Below are 23,530 nucleotides of genomic sequence, written 5' to 3' on the forward strand. Positions count from 1 at the left end.
GCCTCTTGCACCCTTTCTATATCATGCAGCAGGAACAGTAAACAAGTTATTTTGAAATGAATATTGTTTCTGGCCACTTTGAAATGGCTGCTAAACTCAGCCCACTGATGACATCACGATCTGGGCTGCATCTAGGCACTCTTCTGAATAGCACTGACAGTCTATTGAATCCAACTAGTGAGCCTTTTGTGATTGGATGCCATTTGCAGCCCATATCATAATGTCATCAGTGTGCAGCTATTTCAATGAGGCCAGAAACAATATTCATTTTAAAATAACTTTTTTACCGGCTGCATGATATAGAAAGATGCAGGAGGAGGATATATGCTGTTCAATCTAAGGTAAGACTATCGGGCCGAATTATCATTGTGCAAGCGAACATGATCCGATATGGCGAATCATGTCCGCTGCACATCGATAAATGTCGTCAGCATACGCTATCAGCATTTACCATTCCACTAGCAGTTCTTGTGAACTGCTGGTGCAATGCCACCCCCTGCAGATTCGTGGCCAATCGGCCGATAGCAGGGGGTGTCAATCAACCCGATCGTATTCGATCAGGTTGATTTCTGGCGATGTCTGTCCACCACCTCAGAGCAGGCGGACAGTTATGGAGCAGCGGTCTTTAGACCGCTGCTTCATAACTTGTGTTTCCGGCGAGCCTAAAGGCTCGCCAGAAACACAGGGCATCAAGCTCCATGTTGCTTTTCATATGAATGATCAAAAATGTTTGCCAGCAACATACGGAGCTTGATAAATATGCCCCTATAAGATGACCAAGGTGTAGACTGTTACTTTAAGCATCTACCCATTGCTGAGGAACCCCTAGAGCTACCTCTAAAGAATGTAGAAGGGCTCAAAAACATAAAAGAAAATTTAAAAAAAATAGGAAAAAAAATAGGAAAGGGAGAGTTCCCAGTTTTCAAGGGGCATTCTAGCACTCACTTCGATCATTAGCTTACCCCCACCTCCTTGTAAGCCTTCCTGGTGGAATCCCAATAAAATGTAGTATTGTAATACAGATCTAATTCCAGCATACTATTTTAAAGTATTTTGATATATAGGTCTAGATTCATAGAAACTTGTGAACTTGCTCAGAGACAGCAGCATCCCCAGAACTGGCATATAGAGGGAGCACTTTCTGGTGGCCCAGTAGTGTTTTGTGGGCAGGGACGCAATTTGAGGGATAGGAAGGGGTAGGTTCGAGATAGGTCTGTTGTGGGCAGTGCCAGGTCAATTTGGGTGAACCTTGGCAGAGTGGAGATGGGTAAAACAGGGATGATCTAGGTTTTCCCGCCTTGGTCATATTAACCGTGATATTTATGAGTTATACATGGTGCAGGGTGTGCAGGGAGGAATATAACTAGTGCTATCAAGCATCTCTATTCATGTGCTATCTAGAGGAACAATAGGTGACAACCCTATCATCACAGTTGGGGGGGGGGGCACATGAGGAAGTCAACTATTTTGTTGGGTGCCCCCCGACACCACTGCTGAGAAGCTTCATTGTAAAGGCAAGATCATGTTTGAAATCCATTGAACATCTATGCCACTCCCATATATAGCTGCCCAATACATGATTTATCACCCATTAAAATCAATAATTACAACCTCAATGAATGCATTTCAATTTTAAATAGTAAAAAAAAAAAAAATAGTAAAAGTCATTACTGTTTTTCAGCGGCATACGCACATATGCTATGTGTTACTAGAGGATCAGGATTCAAACACCATCACTGCTCAGACAGCTGGTAGTAGTGTGTATTGCTTTAGTGAAGACTTAATTTGTCCCATATAAGTCACTGCTGAGTATCTGAGAAGGGGTTGTGTTTGAATGCTGGTGCACAGGTCACTCACAGCATATCTGCATATGCAGCTAAATCAGTAACACATTGCAAAAATACTTCTATTTAAAAATCAAATGTATCCATGCACATTTTATTTTGACCTATATAACCTTTAATGTTCCATTGTTGCTTTTCATATGAATGATCAAAAATGTTTGCCAGCAACATCATTACGCGCAAATAAAATAAATTGCGTAGAAAATAGCCTTTTTTTGTTGCTTGTAAGAGCTTCATAGTCTATATGTTATGTAGGTAGACACAGGAGTTAGAGGATAATAAATATATTGCCTGTGGCAGCCTTTCATATCACAGAGTATACAGCTTCTTTAGATGTTTAGTTTTGAACAGTGTGGCATCAGTCCATGCAGTACAATAGCCTCAACACAAAGCAGATGCATCATCTGTCTGTATTTTCATCCAAGATTTCCTTCTGGACAATAGTGGCTGCAGTGGGTGCTACTTCTATGCGGACACAATACAGCACCAAAGCTTTGTGTCATTGGGATTGAACAATCACTGCAGATGGACGCAGCCAGCTTCCTCTTGTAAGATAATATAACTGCAAACAGCGGGCACTTGTCTGGCTCATGTTTACACACACACAGGACAATGTAGCCCCTCATCATTGCCACAAAACTTGATGTGATTTCTGAACATGCATGCTACACACTCGAGAGAATAATATTTATCAAAGGGATAGTTTAGTCAAAAATAAACTTTCATAATTCTGATAGAGCAGTAATTTTAAGCAACTTTTTAATTTACTCCTATTATCAAACTTTATTCGTTCTCTTGGAATCTTTATTTGAAAAAGCAAGAATGTAAGCTTAGGAGCTAGCCCATTTTATGTTCAGCACCTGGGTAGCGCTTGTTGATTGGTGGCTACATTTAGGTGTTGAACCACAAATGGGCTGATTCCTAAGCTTATATGCTTGCTTTTTCAAATAAAGATACAAAGATACAAAGAAACATTGATAATAGGAGTAAATTAGAAAGTTGCTTAAAGGTGCATGCTCTGTATAAATCATGAAAGTTTAATTTTGCATAGACTTTCCCTTTAACACTAATATCTACATATCCTGTCTGTCTTATAGTAATATAAATTAAACAACAGTGTTAAATTGTTATTGTTTAAAAAGATAGATATTCCCTTTATTACCCATTCCCCAGTTTTGCACAACTAACACTGTTATATAAATACAATTTTTACCTTTATGATTACACCTTGTATCTAAGCTCTTGCAGGCTGCCAATTAGTGATGGTTCTTGTATAACCATTATTCTCCACAGGAGTGAGCACAATGTTATCTTTTTGACAAACATGAACTAGCACTGTCTAGCTGTTATGCAAGATTTAAAAATCACTGAGATAAGGGGTGGCGTACAGGGGTTTAGAAACAGGCAAACTTAGAGGTTATAAACTATATTACTATAACAATGTTGGTTGTGCAAAGCTGGAGAATGGGTACTAAAGGTGTTATCTGTATTTTTAATCAATAAAGAAATCAAGTAGACCCTTTTGTCCCTTTAACTACAATAAAACATTAGATTGTATGTTAAGCATTGATTTCTTGTATTTGACATCACTACACTTTTATAGGTTTATTGTATTATGTTGCGGAGACTCTGTATACAGAATATTGCTTTAACCCCTTAATGACCGGACCATTTTTCAATTTCCTTACCCTTAATGACAATGGCTATTTTTACATTTCTGCAGTGTTTGTGTTTAGCTGTAATTTTCCTCTTACTCATTTACTTTACCCACACATATTATATACCATTTTTCTTGCCATTAAATGGACTTTCTAAAGATACCATTATTTTCATCATATCTTATAATTTACTATAAAAAAATATAAAATATGAGGAAAAAATTGAAAAAAAACACACTTTTTCTAACTTTTACCCCCAAAAGCTGTTACACATCTACAACCACCAAAAAAACAACCATGCTAAATAGTTTCTAAACTTTGTCCCGAGTTTAGAAATACCCAATGTTTACACGTTCTTTGCTTTTTTTGCAAGTTATAGGGCCATAAATACAAGTAGCACTTTGCTATTTCCAAACCACTTTTTTTCAAAATTAGCGCTAGTTACATTGGAACACTAATATCTTTCAGGAATCCCTGAATATCCCTTGACATGTACATATTTATATTTAGAAGACATCCCAAAGCATTTATCTAGGCCCATTTTGGTATATTTCATGCCACCATTTCACCGCCAAATGCGATCAAATAAAAAAAATTGTTGACTTTTTCACAATTTTTTTCACAAACTTTAGGTTTCTCGCTGAATTTATTTACAAACAGCTTGTGCAATTATGGCATAAATGGTTGTAAATACTTCTCTGGGATCCCCTTTGTTCAGAAATAGCAGACCTATATGGATTTGGTGTTGCTTTTTGGTAATTAGAAGGCTGCTAAATGCCGCTGCACACCACACGTGTATTATGCCCAGCAGTGAAGGGGTTAATTAGGGAGCTTGTAGGGAGCTTTTAGGTTTAATTTTAGCTTTAGTGTAGTGTAGTAGACAACCCAAATAATTGATCTAGGCCCATTTTGGTATATTTCATGACACCATTTAACCGCCAAATACGATCAAATTAAAAAAAAACTTAAATTTTTCACAATTTTAGGTTTCTCACTGAAATTATTTACAAACAGCTTGTGCAATTATGGCACAAATGGTTGTAAATGCTTCTCTGGGATCCCCTTTGTTCAGAAATAGCAGACATATATGGCTTTGGTGTTGCTTTTTGGTAATAATAAGGCCGTTAAATACTGCTGCGCACCACACTTGTAATATGCCCAGCAGTTAAGGGGTTAATTAGGTAGCTTGTGGGGTTAATTTTAAGCTTTAGTGTAGAGATCAGCCTCCCACCTGACACATCCCACCCCCTGATCCCCCCTGACCCCCCTCAAACAGCTCTCTTCCCTCCCCACCTCACAATTGTCACCGCCATCTTAAGTACTGGCAGAAAGTCTGCCAGTACTGAAATAAAAAAAATATATATTTATTTTTTATTTTTTTGTCATACAGTCTGCAGTGATGGATCCCCCCTTACCCCACAATATCCCTGATCCCCCCATACATCTTTCTAACCCTCCCCCTCTATCTATTTTCCGCCATCTTGGGTACTGGCAGCTGTCTGCCAGTACCCAATTTGCTCCCCAAAATAGTTTTGTTTACTTTTTTATTATAAAATATTTGTTTTCTGTAGTGTAGCTGGCCCCCCTAAATAATATACATCCCTCCCCCTCCCAGATCCCTTACTAAAAAACAGAGATGCCCCTGCATCTACATCGATCTTGTTTTTTTTACAGGTTGCCGGTATATTTTGCGTGCGCAACCACCCCCCACCCCCCCCCCCCGCCGCAACAGCCGCACCGGGTAACAGAAGCAGGGTATTATCCGATCGGTTGGGGAATCAATGCCTAGGGGTATAACTATTGAAAGCAGCCCCCACCCACCAACTAAGTTATGCACATAAATAGCCGATGCAGATGGGGCCACAGAGTGGCCCTTTCTGCATCGGTATGTGAAATGGAGGATTGTAGTGATGCCTCAATATTGAGGCATCACTACAATCCCTTGTAAGCAGCTGGAAGTGATCGTGATCGCTTCCAGCACTTCAGACAACAGAGGACGTACCAGGTACGTCAACTGTCATTAAGGGAAGTTTTTTCTATGACGTACCTGGTACGTCCTCTGTCATTAAGGGGTTAAGAAACTTTCTAATACACATGTTTTTAAAAATACAGTTGTTGCCTTTTTTAGAGACCTTTTGCACATTTATGCCTATGAAAGTATTTCTTGCTGAGTATCTAGGACTGGAAGCTCGGGGGCGGAGTTCAGGTTGCCAATGGCTACAGTTTCTGTTCTCTAAGGGCAGAGTTGGGGTGGGCTGGTGGCAGGATATTGGCCTGAAATGTAGTGTGCGTGTTATGTAGGCTATTCTAGGGGTTTGGCTGGTTTTATCAGTTTTATTTTGTGAAACTAGGATATTTATACAGTAGGAAGATCCCAAAACCAACACTAACGTGCAAAATGCAGGGCAGTTTGAACCGCTACACACCGCAAGTGAGAATACTTAGTCACTGATTGGTGCATATATATGTGCACACACTTTATTAACAGGTAATTGGGGTGATTAAGGAAAGTGAGACCTCTTTCCAATTTCACTTTGTTGTATTTGGATTAAAGAGATACTAAAGTCAAAATTACATTTTAACAATTTAAATAGAGAATGCAATTTTTTACGATTTATTTCCATAATCAAATTGTGAACTCTTGCACATGATCAAGAGAAACTGGTGCCTCAGAAAGTGTGCTTATAAAAAGACTGTGCACAGTGTGTATGTATGTATATATATATATATATATATATATATATACCAGTCTCTGATTGGCTGGCAGCTGTAGCATGATACAGGGTGGGGAAATAGAATGATATTTTAAAAATGATACTGCTCATTTTAAATTTAGTGTAAGTGCTATTGCTTTTCTCTTTTTATTATGCATTAGATTATGCAAATCAATATGTGCTGGTCCTTTAAAAAGCTCCCGTGGGCTGTTATATGTTGGTAAGACTAACCAAAGTATCAAAGATAATATTGGCTACCGTAAATCTACTATTTGAAATCAGGAACATGAGAGACTAAGAGAGTGACAATAGATGTAAATAATTGATGCTATACAAGTATGAAAAATGGATCTGAAAGCAAAACTCTTTATACCTGGAGGAAAAAAAAAAAAAAAAAGGATGGAGATTTAAATTATTTTTTGCAATCTTTTATGAGGATAAGTTATTTGTGGTGAATTTAAATTTATTAACATGGGTTGTATGAAATTCTTATGTGTGTCACCATAAAATATATTTTATCAGAATATTATGGATGATATATGTTAAATTTTCATTAAAATGGATGTATACTATATACAAATACAAAATTACTCTTATGTACTGCTTGCATATAACTATATGTTTAACCCCTGCCAATAGTTAAAGTCCGCTTTTGAGCAGCAGTACACTACTGGGAGCTAGCTGAACACATCTGGTGACCCAATGACAATCAGCATATGGGCAGTGATGAGATTCCGAAATTTTAGCAAAAGGATCTGGTGGGATTCCTAAATAGTAGGAACAGGTTCTCTAACTTCTCTATAATACAAAACCTTTAGACTTTCTAAATTTTAGGACAAGATTCTTAACAACTGTTGAGAACAGGCTGAATCCCACCACTGCATGTGTATGTAGCCACAGATCAGCAGCTAGATCCCAGTAGAGCACTGCTGTGCATGAACCTACCTAAGTATGCTTTTCAACAAAGGATACCAAGAGAACTAAATTCATTTGATAATCAAAGTAAAACAAAAATCCCTTTAAAATTAAATTTGACTTGTTTCTTTAACCCCTTCCCGCCGTTAGGACGTTCAGTGCCGTCCTTACCTTGCAGGGCTTTATCGCCTTTAGGACGGCATGGAACGTCCTAGTTTTTCTGCTGTACTGAAGCCATAACGGCTTCCTAACTGGGATTGTGGGCTGGAGGGCATGCCTAGTGTCATCGGCACTCCCCACCGACCCGATCCCATCATTGAAATCACGCGATCGCATGAATGATGTTCCGATGTAACAAATAAGTACCGTCAGGAAGGGGTTAAGTTATTGGTCTGCTAATTATCAATAGTTTGTTTATACACAGACTTTGCAGTTAAAAAAAATTATTTGAAAAAAAAGTCAAGCTTTGCGTTTTGTGTGATCCCCAACAAAGGGGTTAAACATTATCTCTAAAAAAGTGTAAGTAAGTCGTTTGCGAATTTGTATGTAATTCACAAGACAGTAGACAATCCGCTGCTTATGTGCGGGGGCAGAATATGAAAGGAAATGTCAGCAATCAAGGACTATTTTGTTTTTATTATCTTTGCTGAAAGGCTTAAATTATCCTGATTTGCAGGCAATTTCCTATCCATTGTTCAATGGGGCTAATCAATTCTGGTTTATAAAGCGCTATAACTGCCCTCCCTTCTCTCCCACCATTTCTAAAGCTCCAACTAAATCTAATATTAACAAAATAAATGCCTAAGCACCTTCCTATTATGACATTGTTTTTCATTCACTGCGCATCACGACAGCAATTAAAGGGACATGAAACACCACATTTCTATTTCATGATTCAGATACAGCATACAATTTTACATAACTTTCCAATTTAATTTGATTATCTAATTTGCTTTGTTCTCTTTCTATTGTTTATTGAAAAGCATACCTAGGTAGGCTCAGGAGCTGGCTTCACATAAATACCTCTTATCATTGTTTTACTGATGTGTTCAGCTAGCTCCCAGTAGTGCAGTGCTGCTCCCTCAATAAAGGATATCAAGACAATGCAGCAAAATTGATAAAAGAAGTAAAGTAGAAACTCGAAAGAAACATTTTGTTTTTCATGTCCTGTTAAACTAAATTATAAAAGATAATATTGTTACCCTTCAATTAATTTAAAGGGACATGAAACCCCAATTTTTCTTTCAGGATTCAGACATGCACCATGATATTTACAAATAAAATTAATTACTTTTGCTTCTAATATCAAATTTGCTTTGTTCTTGTGGTATTTTTTATGGAAAGTTTAGCATGCACATGTCTGGAACACTGTATGGCAGCAAACACTGCTGCCATCTAGTGTTCTTGCAAATGGGCAACAATGTTAAAGGTTTTCTTGCACAACTCCTACCATATAGTACTTCAGACACATACAAACTCCTAAGCCTACCTACCTGTTTTTTTTTTTTTTTTAACTAAGGATACCTAGAGAAGTCATTTTGAGATATAAAGTATATATACAGTATATATATATATATATATATATATATATATATATATATAATCAGGATGGTTCATTCTGCCTGCAGTATAATAGTCACAAGAGTCTTTTGCAAGTTGTAAAAATCTGGCTTGGTGTGGATGTATGTGGCTGTGCGAATCAGACATGAGGTTGTTGCATACAGAGGTATCTTAGCCTAGGACTTCAAAATCTTGGAGCTAGCCTACAAATTCAGGAGTCAGAAATATTTGCCCATCCCCAATATAGAATCATCATAATATAAATCAAGAAATAAAGGTGTATATTTTCTTCATAGACAGATATCTATCTATCTAGCCTGTGTGTATATGTATAGCCTCGCTCCTGACATGGACTTGAGTGTAGAAAGCAGGCAACGAAACTCGTCAACGCTGATTGCTTATGGAGCTGTTAATATGAGTCGGGATGGTTTCGCAGAAAGATTATCCCTGCATCTCCGGACTCTAACTTTCACCCAGGCTCACAATGAGAGGCTGACAGGACTACTTAAAACTCCAGTCCCAATGCAAAGAGTACTACCCTCCATAAGAGACTACTCTGAAACTCCGGCACTCCTCTGCCATCCTCCTGTGATGAAAGGCAAAGAATGACTGGGGGATGAGGGAAGTGGGGGAGGTATTTAAGCCTTTGTCTGGGGTGTCTTTGCCTCCTCCTGGTAGCCAGGTTCTTAATTCCTAATAGTAATGAATGAAGCCGTGTACTCTCCTCCCCTTTAGGTGGAAAATATTTTAGTGCCCATTTACCTTTTAACTGCCATAGCTCTCAGGTTGGGCAACAATAAACTGTGACAAAACCTCAGATACATTTACACAAATCACCTTAAAGTGATAGAAAATGCTAATAAATAAATACATTGTAAATCAGAAAGAGCAGTATTTGAACATAATATATTTTTTTTAAACACAAATAAAGGTAAAGTTGCTTATTTTGAAGAAAACTGGAAGTACAGACTTTTGTATTACATTTAATAACCTGCAACATATATAGAATACAATAAATAATCAGAACTATAAGGACCTTAGAGGAAAGATTTTGTGAACATCTATAGATAAAGACATCTGGGAAAATGACCACCAAAGCAGAGCAGTTTCTGCATTTTGCATGACCCCCATACTAGGCCCTACGTTATACTTAAATAATTACATGATGCAAGAACATGGCTTAGTCACAAAACGTGACCCTCCTCCCTACTGAGAAAGGTACGCCCACTTGTACCACATTCTGCCCTGTCAATCAAACAGGAAGTACCAACAATCCCAACTCTGATCAACCACCACAAAATAAGTAAGCACCCCCTACACCAGAGCTTACCAAACTTTTCATGTTGGTGACACACTTTTTAGACCTACATCATTTCACGACACGGTAATTCAGTTGTACTAGCAAACAGGAGGTTAAACGAACTTGTTTTAAGGATAAGGACACTTACATAAATTATATAATAATGTTTGAGTGTGCAAGAATTTAAAAAAAGTTTAATATCACCAATAGCTACTTACTATTTTAATAGGATGTATGAGGCTGATAGGATGAACACAGTTTCGGAATATTTGGTGGAATATCAAAAGCAGGAGCAGCAATGCACTACTGGGAGCTAGCTGCAAAAAAACCCCACTGACTTCAGCTCAGCATTTAAGCTGCCGCCCTCAGAGCTCGGTGAGTCCGACTGACTACTGCCCGCGCTGCAAACACACTGCTGTCCCACTCACTGACTACACATGCAGTCACGAGCCAATTAAGGAGACTACACGTGCAGTCAGCAGCCAATGTGCCGCCAATGGGAATAGTTTCAGTTCCCACTGAGCTGCGCCAATACTTTAAGATAATCTTTGACCCGCTAGGTACCAATCACGTGTCAACCACGTGATATGCGTAGCCGGCAGGCGGAAAGTCAGAAACCAAAAATAAAAATAAAAAAATTTGTGCTGAAGCAGGGACACACCTACACACTGCTGCCGACACACTAGTGTGTCCCGACACACCGTTTGGAAAGCACTGCCCTACACCCTCAAGCTGTAACATCTAAACCAAGCCACAAAGAAAGGGAGGGAGGGTTGGAGCTTCTACTTGCACGTTCTGGTCCCGACTGTGCTCCACTTTCCACTTTCCTATGCCACATATCCTCATGTAGCCCAACCTACTGACCTCAAGATGACCCTTCCACTTGGCCTCCATGGGGGTCATGAAACTCTTACTTAAATGCTTTAATACAGGGTTTTTCTACATTATCATAATTTGGGAGCTTTCACATCTGTGGTATCCCCCACTCACCTCCTCAAGAACTTGGAAAAGTCTCAGATTGTATAATAAAAACTAGGATATATATTGACTTTTATAACATTATTTATGTGGATTGTAATCAAGTGGACAGTGAGAAAGATTTGTTGTTGTCAATGCTTATACTAGTTACTAGGGAAAAAAATATTAAGTGGATGGTTAAATCCTGGTATCTCCAATCTAAGATCAAGGCATCAATATAAGAACCATTAACCATAGAAGCCTTTGATGTCCTAATGGACAGGAAAATAAGATAAAAAAATGTTTTAGCAAAATGGGGTTTCTTCAATTCAGAAACAAATATTATTTTTCCCTGTGTAGGCTCTAATTCTTCTCAGATAAGTTGTGGCCATGATATGAATTTATTTGTATGGGTATTTACTTTATGATAATTATATGTTAAGGTTAATTGGCGACATATGTGCTATCTGCCTATTGGTTATTTTATGATGGTTCTAATGCATATGTATTTGGAAAATCAATAAAAAGGGAAAAAAGTCTCAGATTGAACAAGGGAGCATAGACACTCCCCTGAGCTACAACATTTTCCTTCCATGATTCAGAGAGAGAAAACAATTTTTAAAAAGTTTCCAATTTACTTCTATGATCAAATTTGCTTTGTTCGCACGTTATTCTTTGTTGAAGAGATATCTAGATAGGTAGCGTGCACATGTCTGGGGCACTACATGACAGGAAATAGTGCTGCCATCTAGTGCTCTTGATAATGTATAACATATAGTACTGCAGACGCGTGCACACTCCTGGATTTACCTTCCCGCTTTTCAACAAAGGATACCAACAAAACAAAGAACATTTGGCAATAGAAGAAGATTGGAAAGTTGTTTAAAATTGCATTTTCTATGTGTATTATAAAAGAAAAAAATGGGTGTTCTATGTCTCTTTAACCCAACTCCACACCCAGCCCTCCCCAACTCCCAGCCCAATTGTGACCTAACAATATATGACTTTTATGTTTGCCACAACTGCACCCTAGATTCCCCTAACTAAGCCACCACCTTCCTCCCCCCAGACAATTGCCAGGAGATATTGAAAGGTACAAATGAAACTAAACTCATTGTCTCTCAACATGACATTCAGACATTGTCATTTTTAAAACAGATCATGTTACCACGTGGCTAAAAAAACCTCATGAAATGAAATAACAGACGTGTATTGGATTTTTTTTCTCATCATCAGGAGACTTAAATATCTCAATACTAAACCAGATGAATTGCAATAATTAATAATGTGACAGTGTAACATTAATACAAGTGTATAAAATATCAGAACATATGATTTCCCATACACAAATATATTAAGAAAGGTTTACGATTGTTAGCGCTCTATGTCGACTCAATTTGCTTTTGGCCAATACTGTGATTAAAATGTAACTATTAATGTCTTTATATATATATATATATATATATATATATATATATATATATATATATATATATATATATATTTATTATGTATTGCTCCATCTTAAAAACATATAACAACTAGTCCATTTCCATCAAATATTTAACCAGTTTTAGTTCGCTTGGAATTCCCATAGTTAATCCCAACCAGTTACTATTTCCCAGTCATGCATGGATAAATCCTTTCTCTGTTTAGTAGTTTTACTCTGACCCCTTAAAGGGATACTAAACCCAATTTTTTTCTTTAATGAATCAGAGCATGACATGTTAAGCAACTTTCTAATTTACTCATATAATCAATTGGCCGCACATCTGCAGGGGGCAGCATTGCACAAGCAGTTCACTAGAACTGCTTGTGCAATACTAAATGCCGACAGTGTATGCTGTCTGCATTTATCGATGTGTGGCGGACATGATTCTTTAGTAAATCTGTCCCTTAGTGTCTATTTAACAATGGGAGCTGCCATGTTGTAACTTAGGTTACCTTCTCTGCTGTGTCCATTTAGGGACAGTTATAAATAGGTCACTAGAGTGTGCAGCCAATGACTGTGTGGAATATAACAGTGTTCTGCACTTACATTTCTATCAGGAACTGAAAATCTCACAATTTTGTAATGGAATTACAGAAAAAGGGGGCAAAATAAATAATGAAAGTATATTGCAGGCGTCTTTTTATATATGTGATTTATCATTTTATATTACCATCTCAAAGTGTTTAATGTCCCTTTAAGAGACGGCACTTATGAAAAATACATATGTCAGGGTCTGTTATAAGAAATGTTTTGAATAATGCTCCATTATAAAAACCCTGACACATATATTTTTCTTTTTTAAAGAGGAAATATGCCAACCCTAGTTTTAGCAATTCTGGTGGGTATGATAATATAAGGTTTTTGATTGGCTAATGTTTGTTTTTAAATATATATACGGGCAGCAATCCAAACAGTCCAGCACACTTGTAAATCAATGCACGCTGCAAGGGAGACTGCAATCCTATAATTTTCGACTGTGCTGCTGCTTTGTGGATTTATATTGGAATATACGGGCCCCTGTCCACCATAGATGAAGGGGGTGTCGATATATAATATATTTGTGTTGCTTTAAATTATTACTGCAAATATATTATAAGGGACGAACAACAAAATCCATTCACCACTACATACATTTACAAATATTGTAACAAAGGTATTATTTACTTACGCAGATGTGAATCTTTAAAATAATAATAATTATATATATATATATATATATATATATATATATGTATATATATATAAAATTTAATGTTTCTCTTAGTCTTTTTTATCTACAAAAATTGTGATCAACCACTTTGTTAATAAAGTTAATTTATAAAGAAATCAATGTTTTTGTTTATTTTTTTTAGTCATTTTACCTACACTGAAATCGCCTATTAAATTTTGTCAGACCTGCGAATATTTTACTTGCAGCAGAATTCTCCCTGACACTCCTAACTGCAGTGATAATTCAAGTGTAGCTTCTGAGCTTGTGTTCTGTAATTATCCTAAAACTGTCATTTACCAGGGGTGATATAGGATGTGTATACTGAGCCAGGATTAATTCAATTATTGCTTTTTTTTTCTATTGGTTTTAATAATTCTCCTTTTCAGCACATTTATTTTTCAGTCTTTAAGGGACATAAACCCAAACATTTTATTTCATGATTCAGCTAGAGAATACATTTTAAAACAACTTTCTAATAGGGCTGGGGGATATGGGCAAAAAAAAAAAAAAATCACAATGACTATAACACCTTCATCTTGCATTATAAAGTTTATTTAACACTACAGAATCTTAATGTACATGTTTCTCAATGTCCAATACACTCTTGGAGCATAAAAATACAAACCACAAAATAGTTAAAATAAAATTTGCTGCCTGTGATGTGATTAACCCTTTGAGTGCTAATGACGGCTCTGAGCCGTCACAGAGTTTCTCACTCAGAGCCGTCATGAGCACTCTCCCACCTTGAGGGAGATCTGGGGGCTCCTTACTGCTCCTACCCTGGCGATCGTGCCTGTAGAGTGACAGGCATCGCCGGGGCTTCATGTGATGCGCGGTGACGTCACATGCAATTACGTGATGACGTCACCGCGCAACTTTATTTATACTTAACAATGTTAAGTATAGGAGGAGGGGGCATGCTGCTTAAAACCCTGTAACTCAGGCATCTAAGCAGCTACAGACCCCCAAGACCCATTGTTGGAACGGTAATCGCCTAACCTTTCCAACAGTGTAAGTCTTGGGGGTCTGTAAAAAAAAATTAAAAAGTTAAAAAAAAAGTTTTCAAAAATAATAATAATAATAAAAAAATATTAGCACCCAGGTGGGAAATGGCTTAGCAGCAAAAGGGTTAAATAGTAGCCACTAGCCAGTTATTAAGTCTTATGACACACAACATTTGTCATGTTTTCTTGGACAGTCATTCTAACTGTGGACAGTGGTATGATTAACAAATGAAGCAGTGTAAGCCACATATACACACACACATGTATATATATATATACATACATATACATATATATATATATATATAATATTTTTTTCTTCTTTTTTAAAATGTTTAATTTGACTGAAAATGAGCCCTGCTCCTGTCCAGGAATCCCTTACAGGCATATAGCTGTAGGGGTGGGGGGCTGCTCCTTTCAGAAATGCTGTGTCTTGCTGATATAAAACACATTGTAGATGCAGTTAAGTTAACCCAGCAGCTAATAGCAGAGGGGACTGCAGTTTTAGCCTTTTTGTGAGCCGTGGGGTTAACTGCATCTGCTATGTATTTGAGCCGTTTCTCAGAGAGCAGGAGATTGTGTGGGAGGTTCCATAATGTTTACATACCCAAAGTTTCAGACTGCAGACGTCCCTAGGGGGAAATATATGTAAGTGGCTTTCTCTGCTCTTCATTCCTGCATGGGCTCTGCTTTTAGACTTCTAGATTGATCGGCTGCTTATGAGAACAGAAAGTGAAAGTAAAAGAGCCATTTTACAAATGTGTGCTAAAAGCAACCACTAGATGGAGCTGGTTTGCAATAAATCACAAATAAATCAATGCATTACAGCCACTTCTAAAGGAATTTTTTATGTAAGAAAAAAATTGCGACCCCTCGCGGTTTTAAAATTGCGTCGATTAATCGCGGTTTTAAATCACATATACAATTAATCGTGCAGCCCTACTTTCTAATTTCCTTCTATTATATAATCTGTTTCATTCTCTTGGTATCATTTGTTGAAGGAGCAGCAATGCACTACTGGTTTCTAACTGAACACATGGGTGAGACAATCACAATCAATATACATATGCAGCCACCAATCAGCGGCTAGAACCTAGGTTCTCTGCTGAACCTACCTCAGTATGCTATCATGGAAAGTAGCTATGTTTCAACAATGTATACCAAGAGAAAGAGGAACATTTTACAATACAATTAAATAGGATTTTTTTTTTATTTAAATTTGACTTCTATACCCCATTAAACTGAAGACAAAAGGGGAACTTGGCCAGGAAACACACATGATGTCAGGTGATTTAAAACCATATTGTCATTACAAAACATTTCTGTAATTAAATCAATGTGTTTATCACGTAAAACTTTTTGTTCAGGTTAAGAAAATGTAAAGAGTTACAAAGTTCCCAATATTTGTGGATAGGTATTAGGGAATTGGAAAGTTGAGGGGATCTTTTTGTGGGTGGGGCCGTCTTGTAATGGGGCAAGATCATGGGTGATAGTGGGTGAGATTATGAGCATATCTGGGTGGCCAGTGGGTGTGCGCGAATCTTGTTGGTCTATGGGCATGCCTAAGGGAAATTTTGCAAATAGGGACATATGGCTGTCGCAGAGAGACAAAAGAAATAGGGGCTGTCCCTCTCAAATAGGGACAGTTCGGAGGTCCGCTATTACTCTGGCAATCGTGGGTCCAACCTGTATCTTTTATTATATCATAAGTCCCTGTCACTGTATCGTCTTTGAGTTTACCCAATATCTGTAACTGTGCTGCTTAACTGCAATTTCCTAAAATCCTCACCACAAATACAGGAAGTAAAAGGATAGTTCACTAAATTAAACCATGGTAGCCTACGTAAACGGACACTGTGCTAAATTATTTAATTCATCCTTTATGAAAGAACAGTTTTACAAATATGAGGTAAAAGCTCTTTAAACTATCCTGATACAACAGCTGTATCAATTTTGTACTACCTGCTAATGATCATTGGATTAAAAATATTATATCCTAAGGTTCATTAGCTTTTTGGTACAAATGCTAATGGTAAGGGATAAGTCTTAGTAGGATATATCAGCCAATGAGGATTAGCAGGAAGCAAGTGTCAACCAATCAGTATTAGCAGAAAACACCTATCAGCCAATGAGCATCAGCAGGAAGTACCTATCAATCAATGAACACTAACAGGAAGTAACTATCAAACAATAAGCATGTGCAAGAAGTAGCTATCAACCAATAAGCATTAACAGGAAGTAAATATCAAACCATAAGTATAAGCAAGAAGTAAATACCAACCAATGAACACTAGGAAGTAACTATGAAACAACAAACATCAGCAGTGATTATATATCAACCTATGAGCATTAACATGAAGTATTTTTCAAACAATGAGTATTAGCAGGAAGAACTTACCAACCAATGAGCTTCAACAGGAAGTACACAACTAATGCTGCTGTATTTGAAAATTACATTTAAATAGCTTTTACCTCACATATTTTAATAGTGCTCTTTCATATGAATGACAAGATAACAAAGTACCTTTATAATTAAAATAATATGAGGTCTTCAAAAATATGATCATATTCCAACTGTTCACAAATAACAACCCCCATTATATTCTAGCAATCATTTTATGACACTAGTTGTTATGTTTACAACTGGAATGAGATTAAAAATATGACATTCTGCCAGCTCCACAGCTCAGAGGTCACCAGGTCGGCATGCCCTGTACTGATATGGTTTAATGAAAGTGCAAGAGAAAAATAATATGACATCATACAGGATAAGTCCATCTGGCAATAAAGAAAATGCAAATTAAAGATGTATATCTTTAAAATAATAAAATATGCAGTAAGAGCTGGACCTACCTCCACAAGGTGAGGGGTTGGGTTGAATCCGCACATGTTGCACACTTGCTTTTTACATGAAGTGCAGGTGTTATAATTCACTGGCTCACTAGAGCCCACATTAAGTTCTGTTTTACACAACGGGCACATGACTTTCGGCACATCCTTTGGCTTTACAACATGTTCAGTCTTTCCTTGTTTGTGAAGAGGAGAACCTTCAGTTCTGCCTGGTACAGCAGAGGCAGGTCCCTGGGTTTTAGAGCCAACATCCTTGCTTGCATCACTAAAGACTATTTTTGGAGGCACTTTGCCTGGTGACTGTTGGCTTTGTGGGGTGGTCTCTGCTGGAACCGAAATGAGCGTGGTCGCTTGGTTCAAAAGAGAAGCCCCAAAGCCAAACAATTTTCCAGTGAGACCTTCCTGGGCTTGATCTTGGGCTCCATGAGATGTAGCAGCTGGGATGGTTTTTGCTGGAGAACTTGGTACACTTCTCCTCTGTTCACCCGGTGAAGGCTTTGCCTGAAGTTGAGGGTGCTGCGGAGAAGATCTCAAAATTTCCTGAGGGGCAGTAGGTTTTGGGTATCCTTGGCTTATTGTTTCTCTTTGCTGGACTGGTTGAGACTTTGCTTGCTGAGAGGGCATACTATTTGATCCATGAACATTCTCCATCTGCATAGGTCCATGAGATGTTTCTCTACCTGCTGTTACCTGGGTTTGTGGGTGAGTTTGGGTCTGGGGCTTTTGGGTGTGTGATTTAGGTTGGGCTTGTGGTTGATATGGCGTCTTCTGTTGTGTTTGTGAATGGGGCTGATGAGGTTGCTGTTGAGGTTGGTGTGATGGCTGAGACTGTAAGTGCTGCTGTGGTTGGGTCTTTGAATGCTGCTGCTGATGATGATGATGATGCTGCTGTGAGTGGTATTGTGGATGATGCTGCTGTTGATGCTGTTGAGATGGGGGTTTTGTTTGCTGCTGCACTTGGGGCTGAGTGAGATGCTGTGGTGGCTTGGCTTGGGCATGTGGTGACTGATGCAGCTCATTCAGTGACTGTGAAGTAGCTGGCCCCTTTGCTTGTTTGGCTGGGGAATATGAAGGAGAGAGTGCAGGAGAATTCAGCTGTTGCTGGCTTTTTGATCGGTTTGCTGTGGTCATGTCCATCCCCAGAGCTCTCTGCATCTGACAATTCAAGCATAGCCATTCTTTCACCTGAAACAGAACAGTAAATTAACTGGTTAGAAATTGCATTATGACTTAACCTTTCAACTGTTTATAGATGCTGCTTATATTTAGGTCCTACTGTAGGTCATGTTCAATGAGAAACCCACTCATATTATATATCTTTTTTTTTCAGGAGACCCAGAAGATTTAAATTATAACATTATTTTATGTATATATCATGATGTGTATGAAACCTGCAAGAAGAAAATAATAAACAATAGTATAAATAATATTATGTGTGTATTTTTTCCCACTAACCATTATAGTAAAATGAGGGGGCTAACCGTATATAAATAATGGTTTGGCCCCCGTGAGCCTCTGTGCAAATAAGTGCACATTTATTCACACACAGTGATCACTTTACCAAAGTCACCTGGCTATTAAAACTTATATAAGGGCTTTATTTTTAAGAGGGGCTTATGGGCTTTAAAAACAAGTGGTCTTGGAAGTAACAGGTCTTTTTGATGGCCTTTTAGAGGGGGGGGGGAGTTATATGTTGTGCTTAGACTCAAGTGTGTAGTTTCATTTTTGTATTTAAAAAACAAACTATTTAAACTTAAACCCCAAAGGCTATTTGAAAGAGCATGAAAGGAGGTTTCTAGGGATTAAGGTAGCTAAGATTGAGGCATTTGAAAACCAACCCTTCAATCTAGCTCCCTTAACCCCTGTTCTGTCTTTTGACACTTCCAGGTTTGCAGAGCATGGTGAAGCCGTCACCGGCATTCCCAATTCCCCAAGCGATACTCTTCACTAGACTACCAGGGATAAGTTGAGGGTGCAAGGGGGGGGCGCAGTGAGCTCCGAGAGCCCCCCGCATGATAAACTATAGTCATTATCCACACTAAATACAATGGCCTCTATTTATCAAGATCTGGCGGACCTGATCCGACAGTGCGGACCAGGTCCGCCAGACCTCGCTGAATATGGCGAGCTGCTGGTGCAACGCCGCCCCCTGCAGACTCGGGGGGCCAACAGGGGGGTGTCAATCAACCCGATCGTACTCAATCGGATTGATTTCCGGTGATGTCTGTCCGCCTGCTCAGAGCAGGCGGACAGGTTATGGAGCAGTGGTCTTTGTGACCGCAGCTTCATAATTGCTGTTTCTGGTGAGCCTGCAGGCTCGCCAGAAACACGGGGCATCAAGCTCCATTCGGAGCTTGATAGATAGGCCCCAATGTGTGGATGATGACAACTTGCCGTCATGTGCATTTAAGAGGTTAAAGGGAAATGAAACCCAAATTTTTTCTTGCGGGATTCAGATAGAATATGCAATTTTAACAAACTTTGATTATCAAATTGTCATTGTTCTTTTGGTATCTTTGGTTGAACAGCAGGGACATATGCTTAGGAGCCGCCCTATTTCTGAAGCACTATATGGCAGCAGTTTGGCAACAATATTATCCATTTGCAAGACCACTGGATGGCAGCACTATTTCCTGTCCTTCCTGTCATGTAGTGCTCCAGACACCTACCTAGGTATCTCTTCAACACATTTGATAACAGAAGTAAATTGGCAACGTTTTAAAAATTGTTCTCTGTCTGAATCATATAAGAAAATATGTGGGTTTCATGTCCCTTTAATACCTTAGTGGCTCTGTGTAAGGCTGTTTCTAATGTATAAATGAAAAGTAGATAAATAAATAATACTGAACATTAAAGGGATATAAACTTGGAATAAGAAAACAACTACGCAGTCATTTTACCCTATGGCTGCCAGTAACATACACAATAATATTTCTACATCTTTAGCTGCCACATGTAAACAAAAGTGATTTGACCCTTTTTACTGACCCACACTTCTTTCTTCTCCATATTTATGATGTTCTAGACATAGTAGACCTTTTAAATTTAGCTAAAACTCAAGGACATTTAAGTGTCCAGTATTTTTGTGAATATTTTACTGGACATCCTGCTAAAATACTGGACTGTACAGTTGAATACTGGACACCTGGGAAACCTAGGCTTGTGGGAGGTAGCCCACCAGTGTTTGTGGATGTGTTTATGTCATTAGGGGTGGGGCTGACCCATTGGACTCTAATAAGATGTAAGTTATGGAAGGGGCTGTGTGAAGTTAGCCCTTGTATTGTTCAATGGCTGGAATTGTGTCTATAAACAAAGAGATTTGACCTGACCGGAAAAGGAGGAGTGGGAGAGAGAGCAGACATTCCAACCTGTGACCATCCCACAATATTGGTAATGATAAGGAGAAACGCATTAAATGGACATAACACTAAATACATGTTAGAGGTGTGCCTATTGCACCTTCATTGAAATACTGTGCCTGCTGAAATGGATAGTGCTGATTTGTAAGATTCAAAATGAGTCATCAATGCATATATATATATATATATATATATATATATATATGTATATATAGTCCAATTGAAGAACTTGCACTCTTAAACCCCAAATTGGGGTGAATAAATACCAGGGTGCTGGATGAATGAAGCAAAATTAACAACAGACAGATATAGTAAAGTTGTTTAAAAATGTATAATCTACATCTTCTGTCACTTTGTAAGCTTCACTAAAAGGCTTCACACGAAAGGCATAAACTGTATTATTCTACGCAATTATAGGTTCATTGTTATTTTGTATTATGTTGTTGTCCTTTTTTTTTTTTTTTTATTATTGTTATTCTCTTTATTTTCTTTCTTCCTTTCTTTCTGGGTTTTGCATTCCTTCTATATGGACATTTAAGAAGAGAAGATTTATAACGGATTTTATGTTCTATTATATTCTATTGAAATAGACTTATGTAATTCCATATGGACGGTCACTTTTTTTTTTCTTCTATTGGATCTGCTTTAACACAGCAAATTTAGTATGGAATCTGTTTACTATGTATATTGCTTTATTGTGCAAGTTCTGTATATGTAATCCGTACATATATTCTTCAATAAAAATTATATTTAAAAAAAAAAAAAAATGTATAATCTACAGTATCTGAATCATAAAAGAAAATGTTCGTTTTTTTTGTCCCTTTAAAACTGAATGCTGAATGCTGAATCATGACTTTAGCGTCCCTTTAAATTTCAGGAGAGGTATCTAATCACACTGTTTCAGTGTTTAAAATACATTCAGGTGTATGTTCATTTTGAATTAGAGATCACTTTGATACAGATGTAAAGCGTAAAGTATTTTGAATAAGTGGCAACAGATGAGATATTTGCCCCTTGAGATACTTTTTTCCATGTGACACACTAATGTCTGAATTAACTTAATTAAAGAGGCTGCGTGAAAACTCCAAGTCGTTTGATTACTCTAATTCCCAGGACACAAAGCAACTGTACAAATATTGACATATAATACAGTTTATGTGATAATCAGCACTACACACATAGGACTTTACTGGAAGAAGAGCAATTAAGCTGGAAAAAAATAAAGTGACACTTAGACCCACATAGTTTCTGTTAATTTGCCTAGAACGGGAACAGTGATTATCAAATTAAAAATAATAAAATATTATGCTCTTTCCTATAGACCATGACACTAAGCAAATTGTTAGCTTTGAAAATAAAGAAATCAGCTTAAATGAAAATTAAACTGATGGGGGCCGATTTACCAAGTGTCTGTCCGTCATGATCCGCTCAGTCATAGCTGTATGCCGACAGCATACGGCTGTCTGCATTTAACATTACACAAGCAGTTCTGGTGAACTGCTTGTGCAATGCTGCCCCCTGCAGATTTGCGGCTAATCGGCCGCTAGCAGGGGGTGTCAATCAACCCGATCGTATAGGATTGGGCAGATTAATGTCCGCAGCCTCAGAGCAGGCAGAAAAGTTATGGAGCAGCGGCCTTTAGACCGCTGCTTAATAACTGCTGTTTCCATTCAGAGCTTGATAATTCGGCCCCTTAGTGTCTATAAAACAATGTCAGCTGCCATGTTGTAACTTAGGTTACCTTCTCTGCTGTGGCCAATTAGGGACAGTTATAAATAGGTCTGAAGCCTGAAGGCTTGTGCGGAAACAGCTGCATTGCGGCCGATTGAAAGCTTGTTAATTCCCTATATATATATATATATATATATTGCAATGCACGTTCATTATTTTCTGCACTTTTCTTGTAGGTTAAATACATTTTATAAACATAGTATTGTGGTTACTCCTCACCTTCCTCTAGTCATGGGAGTTGTAATGTTAAGCTCTAGCTTTCACTGCTTCCAGTGCTGATGTCTTTGCACATGTGCAGCAACTCTTTTTCACATACCTACAGTGAAAACTAGGTTTCAAAATGGCATCACCCATAATTAAAGGGAGGTGAATGAAACTTATTTAGACCTCGATTATAATCTATTGGGGATTTGCTCCCGAAAAGGCTTTTTGCTTTCTGACCAGATTGGTCTATCTTGTGTTATTACAATGCTATATAGTTTTGTTTGTTACCTCTTTTTGAAATAGAAACTGGGGGTCTATGGATACTGAATGATACAATAGCCCATTCACACCTCTTGAGGTTACAAGAAAGCTCAATTTAAGTAACTACTTTGTTCACTCTGCAAGAAAAGTACTCATTTACACGTATTATATTAAAAGCTCACTAAACACAAACTATGTTTCATGCACCTCCCTCTAATTATGGGAGCTGACATTAGGGAACCTAGCTTACACTGCATGTATCTGATAGAGAGTTGCTGCACGTGTGTACATATGTATTTATGTACTTATATGTGGATATATATGTATTTACAGACATATATGGACATATGAACACATAAATACATATGTATATATATATATATATATATATATATATATATATATATATATATATATATATATATATATATATATATATATATGCTTTGGAGCCCTTTGCAGTCAAATAGA

At 37.8% G+C, this 23,530-nt stretch overlaps 1 protein-coding gene across 1 annotated transcript in view; it reads right to left on the reverse strand.

Annotated features, from left to right (window-relative positions):
* BSN (bassoon presynaptic cytomatrix protein) overlaps positions 1-23,530 on the reverse strand; it is a 551,915-nt gene that overhangs the window by 429,483 nt on the left and 98,902 nt on the right. Inside the window, exon 2 of the mRNA XM_053689411.1 lies at positions 17,508-18,689. Within this exon, the coding sequence (XP_053545386.1) occupies positions 17,508-18,689 (1,182 nt within the window). The remainder of the gene's footprint in view (positions 1-17,507; positions 18,690-23,530) is intronic.

This window comes from Bombina bombina, chromosome 7, assembly GCF_027579735.1.
Source record: "Bombina bombina isolate aBomBom1 chromosome 7, aBomBom1.pri, whole genome shotgun sequence".
Lineage (NCBI taxonomy): Eukaryota > Metazoa > Chordata > Amphibia > Anura > Bombinatoridae > Bombina > Bombina bombina.